Source organism: Tursiops truncatus, chromosome 11, assembly GCF_011762595.2.
Source record: "Tursiops truncatus isolate mTurTru1 chromosome 11, mTurTru1.mat.Y, whole genome shotgun sequence".
Classification (NCBI taxonomy): domain Eukaryota; kingdom Metazoa; phylum Chordata; class Mammalia; order Artiodactyla; family Delphinidae; genus Tursiops; species Tursiops truncatus.
In genome coordinates, this window is record NC_047044.1 from 76674268 (window position 1) to 76692016 (window position 17749).

At 37.3% G+C, this 17749-nt stretch overlaps 2 protein-coding genes across 8 annotated transcripts in view; both read left to right on the forward strand.

Moving 5' to 3' along the window:
* The window catches only part of AMN1 (antagonist of mitotic exit network 1 homolog), a 65392-nt gene that overhangs the window by 1122 nt on the left and 46521 nt on the right, over positions 1-17749 (forward strand). For 3 of the 7 annotated variants that reach the window (XM_033866939.2, XM_033866945.2, XM_033866941.2), the window contains exon 2: positions 1150-1210. The exons of 2 other annotated variants lie outside the window; for them this stretch is intronic. In XM_033866939.2, the coding sequence (XP_033722830.1) occupies positions 1155-1210 (56 nt within the window). In that variant the 5' untranslated portion in view covers positions 1150-1154. Of the gene's footprint in view, positions 1-1149; positions 1215-17749 lie in introns of all 7 variants that reach the window. 2 more of the 7 variants (XM_033866943.2, XM_033866944.2) reach the window with 1 other exon arrangement.
* LOC101336586 (small ribosomal subunit protein uS8-like) lies at positions 11774-12243 on the forward strand. Its single transcript, XM_033866947.2, has one exon. The coding sequence runs from the start codon at positions 11789-11791 to the stop codon at positions 12179-12181; it is 393 nt and encodes a 130-aa protein (XP_033722838.1). The 5' UTR covers positions 11774-11788; the 3' UTR covers positions 12182-12243.

A 17749-nucleotide genomic window follows, 5' to 3' on the forward strand; every position in this document is an offset into this window, starting at 1 on the left:
TGATATAAACTAGATTTGGTTTCGCTTATGCGGTCTAACTGCCTTGGTCAGCTTGGGGGATTTTCAAGCCTGGTCTCCATTTATTTTATTTAAAAAGTCTCCGACTTTTGGTCTTTCTCTCGACCAGCTGAGAGTGTGAACCAATATGGTGTTACTCTCACTACCCCTTTGATGTAGTCCTTGGCATGGATGGTCATGTAGTTGCTGTTACCGGCAGTTACATAGTCACCCTGAATACGGTCAGTGGGATCATTGAGTTCTTCCAGTTGTCTAATCCTGATGGATAACATATGATGTGTGAGTAGTCGCTGAAAGACATTTAAACTCTTGAGAGGATACAAGGCACTAGGGAGGTTAGTATAATGACTATGAGGGGAATAGTAGTCAAGGATTGAAAGATTCTCCAGAGCAGAGAGTCCCAGGAGCCATGATTTAACCAACTAAATAATCAAGGGAAGAAGCGTTGCCTATTTGATTAAAGACTGGCATCTGATCTTTAAGATCTTTTTGATATATTAACATAGAAACAACATTTTTTTTTTACCAGTTACAGTACATGCATTTCTGTCTTGGGTGGTTAGGGTGTCTAAGGCTATGCAGTTGTCTAAAATAACTGGCTAAAGAATTTACAAATTCTTGCTGTAACTGTAGAGATTTTGCAGAGGATAAGGTCTCTCCCAATGAAGTTTAAGTGCAGTCTTTTGTTGGTGTCTTTTCCAATAAACTGAGTCTCTGGGTTCTAATATATGGGGCACATTGTCTTCGTTGGAAGCAGATCACAGAAAGCTTTATGGACCTGTGGAAATAAGCCTTTCAATATTGCATTAGTGCCTTATAGTACTGAACTATGTCATGATTACTTAGGATGGGATGAACATGAGGATGTCTTATTTTAGGAAGCGGTGCTATAGGTAAGCTTCCATCTAAGTAGGCTTCTATATGGTGTGAGCAATCAAGTATTCAATAAGAAGCATTTCTATGGAAACAAAAAAAGGCGAAGATTAAAGATTAGTTGGAACAAATTATAAATGTAGTTGTTGAGTCTAGAGAGCAGCCCGTCGAGAAAATTTTTGGAATTGAGCTCGGATTTTTAGATGAAGGTGGAATGAAGGTGGCAGTTTCAAACTGACAGATTTTCCTTGTTTGCAGTTTGAATGTCTTTGATGATGTCATCAGGTGTTCTGCTGAGCTCTGAGTGGCCTACACAGAAGTAGGTATGAAGGTTGTCTTGTCTATACATGATCTGTTGTGACTTCTCTGAAGTCTATATCAAGACTGATAGCTTTAGCTTGTAGGGTTTGAGGAAAAGGACAGTTTTAGTTTTTATTTCAAGTCAGAAAGGTAGGAGAAAATTGAAAATATTAGTTTGGAGAGTCATAGCCAGATATTGGAGAAAACTAGAAGAGTTCAGGACCCAGTCCAGTTTACAGTTAGATACAAAACCTCAAAGACAATAAACAGGACTCGAATTTGATTATGATTATGCCAAAGTTTTCTGTTTAAACATAATTTTTCTCTCTGTAGTCACCTCATTTTTACCAAAGATAATCATAAGTAATTTGTTTGTAAAATAAGTCTAGTCTTTTTAAACTTGGCTTGTTATTTACATAAGTGCAGCAGGAACAGTGATTTTATGCACATTCTCAAATACGATACTCCAGTCAAAGCTTTGGTAATATCCAAGGGGCTTTATTGGCTCCATAAAGTCAACTTTAGATCCTTAAAACTGTCTTAATAAGTAAACTCAGGTTAGATCTTTAAAAGCCTCTTTATGCTAAGAAGGCAAGCCAAGGACTTGTCCAGTTGTGTCCCGTTACAAAGAGAACAGATTCTTATTGAATTTATGCAAATATCTATATTGCCATGAAAATAAGAATACTCAGTAAGGGTTTTTTTTTTTTTTTTTTTTGCAATTTGTTTGTTTTAATTCTGAAGGGATCAGGTAAGGAGAAAAAGTAAATGTTTCATTTTTGCTTTTAAAAGTATACTTTACCAAATTGTTTTAAGTTTAGATAGCTTAGAAGGAGAGGAAAAAAGCGTTCTTTAAATCTGGAAAACAAGCATTGAAGAACTGACAGTGTTTCAAACAAAGTCATAAAAGTTATAATTATTCTCATCAGTTCATTTGGTCCCATGTAATTAATCCTTGTTTTGCTTGATCTTGGGTTAGCAGTTTTATGAGTTAAGCAGTTTCTCCATTAGAGTTCTAGAAGTTCTTACTCAGTTTAGTGGTATGAGCTTAAAGTTATCAGAAACCTGTATTCCAGAGTACTTGTCAGGGTCCTTTCCATGAATCTCCATAAAGACAAAGCATTTTGGCCTGTAGTTGATTGTAAATGCTTTACTGTGAAGCAAAACTTAGTTACCTATTCAGCCAAAGTGACAACTAAAAGATTTCAAAAGCAAATACAGAAAGTCACATAGTTCTAAAAGACAAAACAAAACCAAAAAAACCTTACCTCTTGTAATGTTGTAAAGATTCAGTTTTCCTAAGTAGTTAGGTAACATGAAGCACAGGAAATTATTTTGCTAAGACACAGAATCTTTAGTTCCTAGACAGTTTACACAAAAGGTAAAGAAAAACCTTTTATAATACAGTAAGTCTCCTACATACAAACAAGTTCTGTTCCGAGAACGCGTTTGTAAGTCCAATTTGTTCATAAGTCCAACAAAGTTAGCCTAGGTACCCAACTAACACAATCGGCTGTATACTGCTGCTTTTACGCTTACTTCCAGACATCCTGAGCTTGAAATAAAGATACTGTACTACTGTACTCTATACAGTACTGTACAGTGAAGTACGCAAAAACACAACCCTTGTAGAGGATGCACACATGTGACTATGTATGCCAGACACGTGAACTAACTTATGTGATTGGACATGCGAATGCACGTTCGCATCTTTGAAAGTTTGCAACTTGAGGGTTCATATGTAGGGGACTTACTGTATTTTATTAAGAGCAGACCAATAATTTAAGAAACTTTGTGCTTTTAATACAGAGGTAAAAACGTTCTAGTTTGTTTCAGTTTATTATTGAGCTCATTTTTTAAAACCCTTATAAATAATTTTAGCTAACTTTGACCTTCCAACATAAAATTTCTAAACAAGCACTTTCTATATCCATTTAGAGTTTGTGTTATTCCTTTTCTCTTTCTCATTCTGGAATGAACAGTAATTTTACTTTACAAATTTCTGTACGAAATTACTTTCTTTTTTCCATAACAAAAATACAACCTATATTCTTTGCATGCTCTTCTTCTAAAATTACATCCCATTTTCCTCTCATACTTTAGAGACAAAGTTGTTTTCTTTCTTTCTTGTTTCTAGTATTTTTTTATATATTGATTATAAATTTTAACCTTTATTAACATTTATTTTCCAGTGAAAACTAGGAAGCATGCAGTTGTGAACTGTCATAATAGCAGCATCCTATAGTAGATTAGCAAATTCATGAATACATAATTACTAAAAATTATATTTTTTAGAGACGTTTTCTCACAGTACAATTTTTTCTTACAGTTTTGTGGAGCTATAATTGACATACAGCACTGTGTAAGTCTGAAATATACAGCATAATGACTTACATACACAATAAGTTTAGTGAACATCTATTGTTTTATACAGATACAAAATTAAAGAAATAGAAAAAAGGGCTTTTTCTTATGATAACTCTTAGAAATTATTCTCATAACAGCTTTCATATGTAACATACAGCAGGGTTAATTATATTTATCATGTTGTGCATTATATCCCTAGTACTTATTTATCTTATAACTGGAAGTTTGTAGCTTTTGACTGCCTTCATCCAATTCCCCCTGCCTCTGGTAACCACAAATCTGATCTCTTTTTCTATGAATTTGTTTGCTGTTTGTTTTTGAAGTATAATTAATCTACAACACTATGTTAGTTACTGTTACACAACACAGTGATTCAGTATTTCTATACATTTCAAAATGATAACCATGATAAATCTAGTTACAGTGTCACCATATAAAGATATTATATAGTTGTTGACTATATTCGCCACACTGTACATTTCATACCCATGACTCATTTATTTTGCTGCTGGAAGTTTTGTACCTCTTAATCTTCCTCACCTATGTTTTTTCTGCCCCCCATCCCCTCCCCTCTGGCAACCAGCTCTTTGTTCTCTGTATCTGTAACTATTTCTGTTTTGTTTGTTCAGTTTTGTTTTTTAGATTCCACATATAAGTGAAATCATACAGTGTTTGTCTTTCTCTGTCTGACTTACTTCACTTAGGATAATGCCCTGTAGGTCCATCCATATTGTTGCAAATGGCTAGATTTCATTCTTTTTAATGGCTGAGTAATATTCCATTTTAAAATATATATCATGTCTTCTTTATCCATTCATCTGTTGATGGGTGCTTAGGTCGCGTCCATGTCTTGGCTATTGTAAGTAATGCTGCAGTAAACATAGGGGTGCATATATCTTTTTGAATTAGTGTTTTTGTTTTCTGTGGATAATTACCCAGCAGTGGAATTGCTGGATCATATGGTAGTTCTATTTTTAATTTCTTAAGGAATCTCCATACTGTTTTGCATAGTGGCTGCACCAATTTACATTCTCACCGACAGTGCACAAGGGTTCCCTTTTCTCCACATCCTTGCCTACACTTGTTATTTGTTGTTTTTTGATAATAGCCATTCTGACAGGTGTGAAGTGATATCTCTGTGGTTTTGATTTGCATTTCCCTGATGATTAGTGATACTGAACATCTTTTCATGTACCTGTTGGCTGTCTGTGTGTCTTCTTTGGAAAAATATCTATTCAGTTCCACTGCTCATTTTTTAATCAAGTTGTTTGTTTTTTTTAATGTTGAATTGTATGAGTTCTTTGTATATTTTGGATATTAACCCCATATCAGATATACTGTTTGCAAATATCTTTATATTCAGTAGATGGCCTTTTTCTTTTGTTGATTGTTTCCTTTGCTGTGCAAAAGCTTTTTAGTACTTTTTTTTAGTACTTTTTTTTTATGTATATAGTCCCACTTGTTTATTTTTGCTTTTGTTTTCCTTGCCTGAGGAGACGTACCCTAAAATATTGCTAAGACCAATGTCAGAGAGCATACTGCCTATGTTTTCTTCCAGGAATTTTATGGTTTCAGGTCTTACGTTCAAGTCGCTAATCCATTTTTTGTTGTTGTTGCATTGGGTCTTCGTTGCTGGGCACGGGCTTTCTCTAATTGTGGTGAGTGGGGGCTACTCTTCATTGTGGCACCACGAGCTTCTCATTGCGGTGGCTTCTCTTGTTGCAGAGCACAGGCTCTAGGTGGACAGGCTTCAGTAGTTGTGGCTCGCGGGCTCTAGAGCACAGGCTTAGTAGTTGTGGTGCACAGGCTTAGTTGCTTCACAGCATGTGGGAGCTTCCTGGACCAGGGCTTGAACCTGTGTCCCCTGCATTGGCAGGCAGATTCTTAACCACTGTGCTACCAGGGAAGCCCCTCTAATCCATTTTGAGTTGATTTTTATGTATGGTGTGAGAAAATGTTCTAATTTCATTCCTTTACATGTAGCTTCCAGTTTTCCCAGGAACACTTACTGGAGAGACTGTCTTTTCCCCATTGTATATTCTTGCCTCCTTTGTCATAGATTAATTGACCAGAAATGTATATTTCTGGGCTGTCTATTCTGTTCCATTAATCTATACTTCTGTTTTTGTGCCAGTATCATACTCTTCTGATTTCTGTAGCTTTGTAGTATAGTTTGAAATCAGGAAGCATGATACCTCCATCTGTGACCTTCTTACTCAAGATTATTTTGGATATAGGAGGGTCTTTTGTGTTTCCATACAAAATTTAAGATTATTTTTTCTAGTTCTGTGAAGAATGCCATTGGTATTTTGATAGGGATTGCACTGAATCTGTAGATTGCCTTGAGTAGTATGGTCATTTTAACATTTTTAATTCTTTCAATTCATGAACACACTGTATCTTTCCATCTATTTGTGTCGTCTCCAATTTCTTTCATCAGTGCCTTATAGTTTTCTGAGTACAGATCTTTTACCCCCTTAGTTATATTTATTCCTAGGTATTTTATTCTTTTTGATGAGTTGTAAATGGGATTGTTTTCTTAATTTCTCTGTCTGATAGTTCATTGTTAGTATACAGAAATGCAACAGATTTCTGTATATTTATTTGTATCTTGCAACCTTACTGAATTCATTGATGAATTATGGTAGGATTTTGGACAGTGTCTTTTGGATTTTCTATGTGTAGTATCATGTCATCTGCAAACAGTGATGGTTTTACTTCCTCCTTTCTGATTTGGATTCCTTTTATTTCTTTTTCTTGTCTGATTGCTGTGGCTAGGACTTCCAATACTATAGAAGTGGTAAGAGTGAGCATCCTTGTCTTGTTTCTTATCTTAGAGGAGATGCCTTCAGCTTTTCACTGTTGAGTATGATGTTAGATGTGGGCTTGTCATATATGGCCTTTATTATGTTGAGGTATATTTCCTCTGTACCCACTTTGTTGAGAGTTTTTTGTCATAAATCGTTGTTGGATTTTGTCAAAAGCTTTTTCTGCATCTATTGAGATGATATGATTTTCTTCTTCAATTTGTTAATGTGGCGTATCACATTAATTGCTTTGTGGATATTGAAACATTCAAGGATGAGATTGGTTCAATCCCATCCCTGGGTTAAATCCGCATTGATCGTAGTGTATGACCCTTTTCATGTACTGCTGAATTCAGCTTGCTAATTTTTTTTTTTTTTTTGCGGTACGCGGGCCTCTCACTGTTGTGGCCTCTCCCATTGTGGAGCACAGGCTCTGGACACGCAGGCTCAGCGGCCATAGCTCACGGGCCCAGCTGCTCCGTGGCATGTGGGATCCTCCTGGACCGGGGCACGAACCCGTGTCCCCTGCATCAGCAGGTGGACTCTCAACACTGAGCCACCAGGGAAGCCCAGCTTGCTAATATTTTGTTGATGATTTTTGTGTTTATGTTCATCAGTGATATTGGCCTGTAATTTTCTTTTCTTTGTGATATCTTTGTCTGGTTTGAGTATCAGAGTGATGCTGGCCTCACAGAATGAGTTTGGAAGCATTCCTCATTCTGCAATTTTTTGGAATAATTTGAGAAGGACAGGTGCTAACTTTTTTCTAAATGTTTGGTAGAATTCACCTGTAAAGCCATCTGGTCCTGAACTTTTGGGAGGTTTTTAAGTTGCTGATTCAACTTCATTCACATTCATAATTGACCTGTTCATATTTTCGATAGTACGGTTTTTTAATCTGGCAAAAGACATGTTTATTATAACCCCAAGTAGCTTTTATCTGTAAAAATTAAGAAGCCAAAAACTTATGATAAATTTATGTTTAGCAATTAATGTTTCAGTATCTTATTTGGAAATGATCTAGATAGGATATAATAGATAATGAATATCCATCATTTAAGTTAACTTAGTATAAACTTTTATCTTACCTCTATTTAATTTACTTGTTTTTAGTAAATATGTTTGGATTAAACATTAAACAGCTAATCATCATCTTATATTGTTTTTCTTGCTGCCAAATTTTATAATATAGAGATAGCATGAGCTTATTTTACTAGTAAACCTGGGTAGAAATGTTTGTATATTTGCATTATATTTAATGTTGACAACCCTATTTTATTAAACCAACACATTTAAAGTAGCTTTTATTTACCAAATATCATTCCAGATCACACCAACTTGAAAAGCATTTGGATTAATTTCTATATTTCTGAGAGTTTTAAGAGCACTTAATTTATATAAGTGCTTATTTTCCTTTAAGCAGATTAAATAGAGCTCTTTAAAAAATATCACAGACCATACATGAATTCGTGTATACATAAATATATAGACAGACACAAACAGAGATTGTATAACTTTCATTTTTAAATTTTAACCATGTGTCAGGTACAGTAATATAAAACTCAAAAGAATAGCTGGATCCAAATTATTTCTGGCAGATGTAATAAATTAAGGTTACCTGCTGATGGCTAGAGCTTTTTACCAAAATTTTTTTGGTAAATTTTTTTCTGTGTGCTGTAAGGATTCTTTTAGAGAAGCTGTTTTTGGAGTCATTTTGTCTTTTAGAAGCTTTTGCCTACCATCGTTTCTGAGAAATTTGGAATATTCTCTTTTTAAGGGTGTCCCTAAGGTGGACTATCTTATCTAAATTAAAGGTTCCCCAAAGTGGCCACTGCAATTCCAGTCATCCTTTATAAAGTTCACCCATTTTTCCAAAAGGCACAAGATCCTGGTCTGTGATTTGGACCAGGTGGAACCCATCTTCACCTTAGATTCTCCAGGACATCTTAACTCTGAGGGGTCCTGTTTTTGAACAGCTGTTCTGAAACACAGGGAATTACACTCCCTCCCCTTTTTGAACAGAATAGGGTGACTTATCAAAAAGTTTCAACAATAGTTGCTCAGTAAAATTGGAGAGCTCAACACGAAAGGGAGTGAAGCTTGGATTCAGGAGAGGTGTACTGTGAAACTTCTTGGTCAGTGAGAAAACAGTGAGCATAATGGGCTCCATGAGTACTGGCACTTGTTTACTCACCAGCCTCTTGACTAATCAGGGATCTTCTGTAGGTCCCACTTCTGACACCAAAAACTGTCAAAAGAAAATTCAGAGAGATTTATTTGATACGAATATTTTATTGAGTGACAAATAAGCTATTTGTGAACAGAGAGACTTCAAACTGAAAGTGGTTAGAAGCTCAGAGGCATGTAGTTACAGGATGGTTTTTAAAGTGAGAATGAGGAAGTTGTTTAACATTTACGATGATTGGTTGTTACACTGGGAGTTTACAGATGACAGGAGACTGGTTAAAAGTGTTTATCTTATACTATTTTAGAAGATGATTTAAGTTCTGCTTATTGTTATCAGGGGCATATACAAGAAATAATGTTTCCTTTTGCTTAAGTTCATGAAATAAGCTATCAATAGATTAAGTTTAACTTATGCAGCCTAATTGGTTTTGTTTGCTTGGAGGATTTCCAAGCTTGGTCTCCATTTTATTTTACTTTAACACTAGCAAATAATAAACACTACTAAACGTTAGTTATTGTTATTATTAGTTATTTCACACCAGAAATTGTGCTGAAAATTGCAGTTATAATGGCAATTGCTTCTCTCCAGGAGCTTTCAGTCCATTATTATTCCCATGTAAAAAAGTTAAGGCTAAGGAGAACAATCACTATAATCTACTGAGTGCCTTCTAAAACAGTAGGATTTGACATTTGCGTTATATCTCATAAACTTCTGGCCCTCGGTCCACAGTCAATTTTCATAAAAGGGAAATCTGTTGATTCTCCTTTGTTGATTCTCAGACTTGTGTAGAGTCCTGAGAAAAGTATCTTTACTTTAGTTCTTGGTGAAACTTTTACACCTCATCCAAACAGAATATCCTTTCTGTTAGTAAAGACAGAGTAAGTTAAGGGTGCAAGTTAGGAAAACAGACTACATGGGTTCTATACATACACCTACCATTTACTAGTTATACAATCTTGAGCAAATGTTTCAACTTATCTGGGATTCAGTTTTCTCCTCTGTAAATGGAAGATGATGATATTATTACCTACCTTACTGAACTGCTGTGAAGATTAAAAGCCAGTACATGTAAATTCCATAAAACAGTGCTTGGCACATAGTAAGTATTCATTTATGTTAGTTATTAATGTTATATCATTCCTACCATGGAAAGCACTGTAACAAGGAATATGTTACCTAAGACCTGACCTTTTTTCCTAAGGCCTAGCTTAATTCCTACTCTTAGTTCCAATCTCTATTCTAAGGCTCTGTGAGGGTTCCATGCAAATGATCCTATGAACTCCTGGGGCCAGAATCAAGTCTTTTGTCTCTTTGTACCCACAGTTCCTTATTTTTAGGAGTTACTATTCAGTTAAGCATGTATATAAAGAGGACATGTGGCATATGAAGCACTATGCTGATGACTGTTGGAAATAACTAGCATAAAAGAGGTATAGTCTTATGGGACTAGCACAAGACAAGTATATGAATAAATATAATCTAGGTATAATAATACCACAAAAGCTGGATTTACAAATGGGAGGAAATGCGTTCAAGAGGGAGTATAGGAATTTCCCTGGTGGCACAGTGGTTGAGAATCTGCCTGCCAATGCAGGGGACACGAGTTCGATCCCTGGTCCGGGAAGATCTCATATGCTGTGGAGCAACTAAGCCTCTGTGCCACAACTACTGAGCCTGTGCTCTAGAGCCCACAAGCCACAACTACTGAGCCTGCATGCCACAACTACTGAAGCCTATGCACCTAGAGCCCATGCTCTGCAACAAGAGAAGCCACCGCAATGAGAAGCCCGCACACCGCAACGAAGAGTAGCCCCTGCTCGCCACAACTAGAGAAAGCCCACGTGCAGCAACGAAGACCCAATGCAGCCAAAAATAAATTTAATTAAAAAAAAAAGAGGAGTATAATAATAGCAAAAGCTTGATGAACAGGAAAGTTAGAAATATATGAGAAGACCAGAAAATAGTATTTCTATTTGGCTGGAGAATACAATATGAATAGTGTAATAGTAAGACATAAACCCAGATAATTAGGATCAGAACCTTGGCCACCACAATGAAATAAGTGTTTAATTCTGTAACATGGGAAGCTATCAAAGGTTTTGGAACTGCTGGGAGCAGAGGGAGAGTTGAATTAGGGAGCAGTTAAGAGTAAGAAGACAGGAAACTGTTTTAAAATTTTGGAAAAGAGTAAGGAGAGCCCAAACTAGGAGACATATGTGAAGATGTTCTTGCAGAATTCATTCTGGTAAAAGAGAATTGGAATGTCCATCACTGGGAGAGGTGCCATGGAATGTTATGCAGCTATTAGAAAAGTAAAGAGTAAATGTGTATATATTCACATGGATGGAACTTGAAAACATAGTGCTTAGTGAAAAAAGAGGAAACAAGAATATATTAAGAAAAATTATCCAAAAATTGGAATTAAAGCAAAAAGATGACCATATGACCTTCATTGTCATACTAAAGTGTTGTCTCCCATGTAAAGGTCCACATTTAGGATAATATTTTCTAACCTTTTTTGGGATGAGATATGGTCAGGCTGGCAGTTGTTCAGCAAGCTGTTTCTGGGTTACCTTGGGTTTCTGTTACTTTGGTAACAAGCTTGGTTCAGAATAGCAGTCAACTGTTTTACTAAGTGCACTGTTAAGTCCACAGGAATGGGACTTCTCCGTGACGGAAAACTGGTTGGTTTACATCCTTGCATAAGTTCTTAACCTCTTCACTGAACCAACACTTTGAGTAGCACTGCCTTGGAGAATCCTTTGGATCTGTGATATGGTGAACAATTTTGAATAAGGGGAGCAAGGAAAGGCAAAAATTAAAAATTACTGTAGGGCTTCCCTGGTGGCGCAGTGGTTGAGAGTCCGCCTGCCGATGCAGGGGACGCGGGTTCGTGCCCTGGTCCGGGAAGATCCCACATGCCGTGGAGCGGCTGGGCCCGTGAGCCATGGCCGCTGAGCCTGTGCGTCCGGAGCCTGTGCTCCGCAACGGGAGAGGCCACAACAGTGAGAGGCCCGCATATCGCAAAAAAAAAAAAAAAGAAAAGAAAAAAATTACTGTAAAGTTTTTAGCTTCATTGACCAGGAGGATGGTGATATCGTTAGATAATTGTGGAGGAGTAAGTATCTTTTCAGGAAAATTAATCAGAACATCCAGTTGAAATAGGCAGTTAGGAATATAATTTAAAACATTTTTAATCCAGCTTTTCTTTCCACCATCTTTCCATGCCACCATAATGGCGCACATGAATGCCCTGGCTGATGCTCTCAAGAGTATCAACAATGCCGAAAAGAGAGGCAAACGCCAGGTTCTTATTAGGCCATGCTCCAAAGTCATTGTCAGGTTTCTCACTGTGATGATGAAGCATGGTTACGTTGGCGAATTTGAAATCATCGATGATCACAGGGCTGGGAAAATTGTTGTGAACCTCACAGGCAGGATAAATAAGTGTGGAGTGATCAGCCCCAGGTTTGATGTGCAACTCAAAGATCTAGAAAAATGGCAGAATAACCTGCTCCCGTCCCGTCAGTTTGGTTTCATTGTACTGACAACCTCAGCTGGCGTCATGGACCATGAAGAAGCAAGACGAAAACACACAGGAGGGAAAATCCTTGGATTCTTTTTCTAGGGATGTAATACATACGTGCAAATAAAATGCCTCAGAGGACAAAAACAAACAAACAAACAAAATTTTTTTAATTCAATTTATTTAATCTAAAAAAACCCGAACAATTAACCCATTTCTCCCACCCCCCACCTCTGAGAACCACCAATCTGTTTTCTGTAGCTATGAACTTTTGTTTGGGGTTTTTTCGTTTTTGTTCTTAGACTTCACATATAAGAGAAGTCATATGGTATCTGTCTTTCTCTGTCTGACTTATTTCACTTAGCATAATGCTCTCTAGGTCCATCCATGTTGTTGCAAATGGCAAGATTTCATTCTTTTTTATGGCTGAATAATATTCCACAGTATATATACCACATCTTCTTTATACATTCATCCATTGATGGACACTTAGGTTATTTCCATATTTTGGCTACTGTAAATAACGTTGCAGTGAACATGGGAGTGCAGATATCTTTTCAAATTAGTGTTTTCATATTCTTTGGATAAATACTGAAAAGTGGAATTGCTGGATCATACGGTAGTTCTATTTTTAATTTTCTGAGGAACCTTTATACTGTTTTCCATAGCACCTACACCTATTTACATTCCCACCAACAATGCACAAGGATTCCCATTTCTCCACATCCTTGCCAACACTTGTTATTTGTTGTCTTTTTGATAATAGCCATTCTGACAGGTGTGAGGTGACATCTCATTGTGATTTTGATTTGCATTTTTCTGATGATTAGTGATATTGAGCATCTTTTCATGTATTGGTCATCTGTGTGTCTTCCTTGGAAAAATATAATTTTTAATTTGAAAGAGATATCAAGGAGTAAGTCTAAGATTAGGAGTAAACTTATAGATAGTAGGTGAAGCCATGGTTAAGTTTGAGGAAGAGGATATAGAGAGAAGAAAAGGAGGCCAAAGACCAAATTTTATGCAACACTTACATTAGAAGCAGGCCATTTTGCCTGAATTCATTTCTTTGTTAGATTAATTTACTGTATAATTGATTGGCTAAATATCAGTAAGTTGTTTCTTTTAACTATAAAATTTAGAGCAGTTCATATTGGGTGAGATATTTCTCCTCCCACACCCATACCCTTTTTTTTTTTTTACAGCTTTTGAAGATTTGTTTAGTTTTAGCTGACCACTTTTCATTTTTGTCTTAAGAACTGAGACCACCTATGTTAACCTTTGGGATTGAGAACTAAGATTGCTTATGTCAATATAACTTTTTGCTCCAGGAAATTTCTGCAGTTTATCTAAATAAACATTTGGTTTTTAAGGTGAACATTTTGATTGTTAGGGCAAACATTATATTTATCAGGATAGATTATTCAAGACCCCATGTCCATCATTCTTAAACCATTACATCACAAATTTTGCCTAATCCTATCCCATTCCCCATCTTGGAGGGGGAGAACCCTCTTAAACTACTTGAGCTTTCACCCCCAAATCCTGAATGTACTCTTCCCTACCTTTCCCCTATTAAGACACTATCAAAACCCTGTTAAACCCTCACTGCAGCGAATTTAATAAACTTGCTTTGTTTGACCAACAGGCTTTTTGGATGGTCTTTGTGAGCCATTTAATAGTTCTCATAGCAGCATATTAAGAAATATTTAATTTGTTTCTGTCCCGGCTCTCTGCTAGTGCTGCTGTAGGGAACTGGAACAGAAAGGGGAAACCCTTTATTCTGTGGAACACATTGCACAGCCTGAGCTCAGAGAAGAGACCAAGAACAAAATGAAAAAGACTGAGAGGAAGAGGGAGTTGGGGGTCTTCCCTGGTGGCGCAGTAGTTGAGAGTCCGCCTGCCGATGCAGGGGACACGGGTTCGTGCCCCGGTCTGGGAAGATCCCACATGCCACAGAGCGGCTGGGCCCATGAGCCATGGCCGCTGAGCCTGCACATCCGGAGCCTGTGCTCTGCAACAGTGAGAGGCCCGCGTACCGCAAAAAAAAAAAAAAAAAGAGGGAGGGGGGAGAAAAAAGGGTATTATCATGGAAAGAAGAAAACATTTAAAATATAGCTGAAATCTGTATAAAGGAAAATGTAAGAGGAGTGATTGTGGAATTTGATTTTTCTCTTCTTCAAGCTAAAATGTTTTTAGCTTGGTCTTGTTTTGCGAATGCTGGTAGAAGACTAAAGGCTTGGGTCTTGGGTCAGAGACCCTAAGGACTTTATTATTCATTGCACAACAAGCAGCATGAGCATTAGCATGTTTATGTCACTTCCCCTTGACCTCCAAGACACATGCCAGCAACACAGAAGGCCAAGCTGGATACCTACACAAAGGGCAGGTTGTGTTACAGGAGACAGACTCTGAATCTGGGGACTCTGCATTTTATAGCAAGCAGTAAGCAACCTCTTTGTTCTGGAGGGAGACATTATCTCACAGTGTTGCTCATTGTAAACACAACCCTGAGAGTGGCCCAGATAGAGTGTCAGGGCCTTATAATCTTGTCATTCCCAGCAAGAAAGGTAAGGCCATGAAAAACCTGTAGAGAACTGCCTTTCCCAACATTTCACCTTTTGGTCCTACCACCTTGGCTTCTGACAAATTATCACATGAGTATGACGCTTCTTCATCACACTGATTCATTTAATCAGCAGAGGCTAGGACCAAATATATTCAATTTGTGTCATACAGCAATCAACTAAAGCTATTAATATCGCTCCCAAAAGGAGGATGAGGCCAACTGGCAATATTGACTTCAGCTATGACTCCAGAGTCCCAGAGTCAGGCAACTGTGACTAAATCCCAGGGGAGACCAGTAGGTCTTATTTCAGAAATCCAAGATGTAGTGTAAGCCCAGGATATTCTCCATTATGGCCTGCACAAGGAAATTTAAGTTTACCTGTTAATCTTTGGTGCTGTTATCTGTAATTACAGGGACATATATAATAGATGGGCCAAGAAAGAAACCCAACTGAGAGATATTCCGTGGCCTGTTCTCTATAGACAAGCATATAAAACCAAGAGACACAGGTCACTCTAGTTTGGATTTATTGTTAAACTTGATTTGGATCACCATGACATTGTTTTGCATATATCACATGGGAAAGTGTCACTGAGTAGTTGCAGCCTTGATTGTTAACACGTAGCTCAAGATCACTTGGACATCAAGGAAAACATGCATTTGTATTTGTCATATTGAAACAAGTTGTGCTGGTCCATGTTTTTATACCCTTATGAAGAGAGGCTAGGCAAAGCAGAATAGTGCAAGGCCTTCCACATTTACATGAATTATTCAGTTATCATAGCACAAAGACAATGATGAGAAATCCAACAGTAGGTCAGATTGTCAGCTGCAGCGGCTGCTTGCCTCAGGTGGACCATATAATTGTTTTGCCAAGGTGCAATGCTGGATCTAGAGGTGGAAGGAAGCATTAATTCCTCCCCTTCCTTAAGTACTTACTTCCCAGGGTCTAAAGTGTTCCCTCCCCAGGTTCTGGAGTTATTGCCATCCCTTATGATCATAAAATTGGTGTGCCCCATACCAGTGTAAATGATTTCACTTTTTTCCGATCATCTGCTACTCACAGTGGTCAACTGCAGGAGGGACAAGGGGATTTTTATTTTTGTTATTTTTTAAATTTATTTTTTTGTTACTTTTTAAAAATATCTTTATTGGAGTATAATTGCTTTACAATGTTGTGTTAGTTTCTGCTGTATAACAAAGTGAAAGAGCTATATGTATACATATATCCCCATACCCCTCCCTCTTGCGTCTCCCTCCCACCCCTCTACGTGGTCACAAATCACCGAGCTGATCTCCCCCCGTGCAATGAAGCTGCTTCCCACTATCTGTTTTACATTTGGTAGTGTATATATGTCAGTGCTACTCTCTCACTTCATCCCAGCTTACCCTTCCCCCTCTCCATGTCCTCAAGTCCATTCTCTACATCTGCTTTATTCCTGTCCTGCCCCTAGGTTCTTCAGAACCAATTTTTTTTTTTTTTTAGATTCCACATATATGTGTTAGCATATGGTATTTGTTTTTCTCTTTCTGACTTACTTCACTCTGTATGACACACTCTAGGTCCATCCACCTCACTACAAATAACTCAATTTCCTTTCTTTTCATGGCTGAGTAATATTCCATTGTATATATGTGCCATATCTTCTTTATCTATTCATCTGTCAGTGGACACTTAGGTTGCTTCCATGTCCTGGCTATTGTAAATAGTGCTGCAATGAACATTGTGGTACATGACTCTTTTTCAATTATGGTTTTCTCAGGGTATATGCCCAGTAGTGGGATTGCTGGGTCATATGGTAGTTCTATTTTTAGTTTTTTAAGGAACCTCCATACTGTTCTCAATAGTGGCTGTATCAATTTACATTCCCACCAACAGTGCAAGAGGGTTCGCTTTTCTCCACACCGTTTCCAGCATTTATTGTTTGTAAATTTTTTGATGACGACCATTCTACCTGTGTGAGGTGATACCTCATTGTAGTTTTGATTTACGTTTCTCTAATGATTAGTGAGGTTGAGCATCCTTTCATGTGTTTGTTGGCAATCTGTATATCTTCATTGGAGAAATGTCTATTTAGATCTTCTGCCCATTTTTGGATTGGGTTGTTCATTGTTTTGATATTGAGCTGCATGAGCTGCTTGTATATTTTGGAGATTAATCCTTTGTCCATTGCTTCATTTGCAAATATTTTCTCCCATTCTGAGGACTGTCTTTTCATCTTGTTTATGGTTTCCTTTGCTGTGCAAAAGCTTTGAAGTTTCATTAGGTCCCATTTGTTTCTTTTTGGTTTTATTTACATTACTCTAGGAGGTGGATCAAACAAGATCTTGCTGTGATTTATGTCAAAGAATGTTCTGCCTATGTTTTCCACTGAGAGTTTTATACTGTCTGGCATTTAGGTCTTTAATCCATTTCGAGTTTATTTTTGTGTATGGTGTTAGGGAGTGTTCTAATTTCATTCTTTTACATGTAGCTGTCCAGTTTTCCCAGCACCACTTATTGAAGAGGCTGTCTTTTCTCCATTGTGTACTCTTGCTGCCTTTATCAAAGATAAGGTGACCATATGTGCACGGGTTTATCTCTGGGCTTTCTATCCTGTTCCATTGATTGATATTTCTGTTTTTGTGCCAGTACCATACTGTCTTGATTACTCTAGATTTGTAATATACTTTGAAGCCAGGGAGCCTGAGTCCTTCAGCTCCGTTTTTCGTTCTCAAGATTGTTTTCGCTATTCGGGGTCTTTTGTGTTTCCATACAAATTGTGCAATTTTTTGTTCTAGTTCTGTGAAAAATCCCATTGGTAGTTTGATAGGGATTGTGTTGAATCTGTAGATTGCTTTGGGTAGAATAGTCATTTTCACAGTGTTGATTCTTCCAATCCAAGAACATGGTATATCTCTCCGTCTGTTTATATCATCTTTAATTTCTTTCATCAGTGTCTTATAGTTTTCTGCTTACAGGTCTTTTGTCTCCTTAGGTAGGTTTATTCCTAGGTATTTTATTCTTTTTGTTGCAATGGTAAATGGGAGTGTTTCCTTAATTTCTCTTTCAGGTTTTTCATCATTAGTGTATAGGAATGCAAGAGGTTTCTCTGCATTAA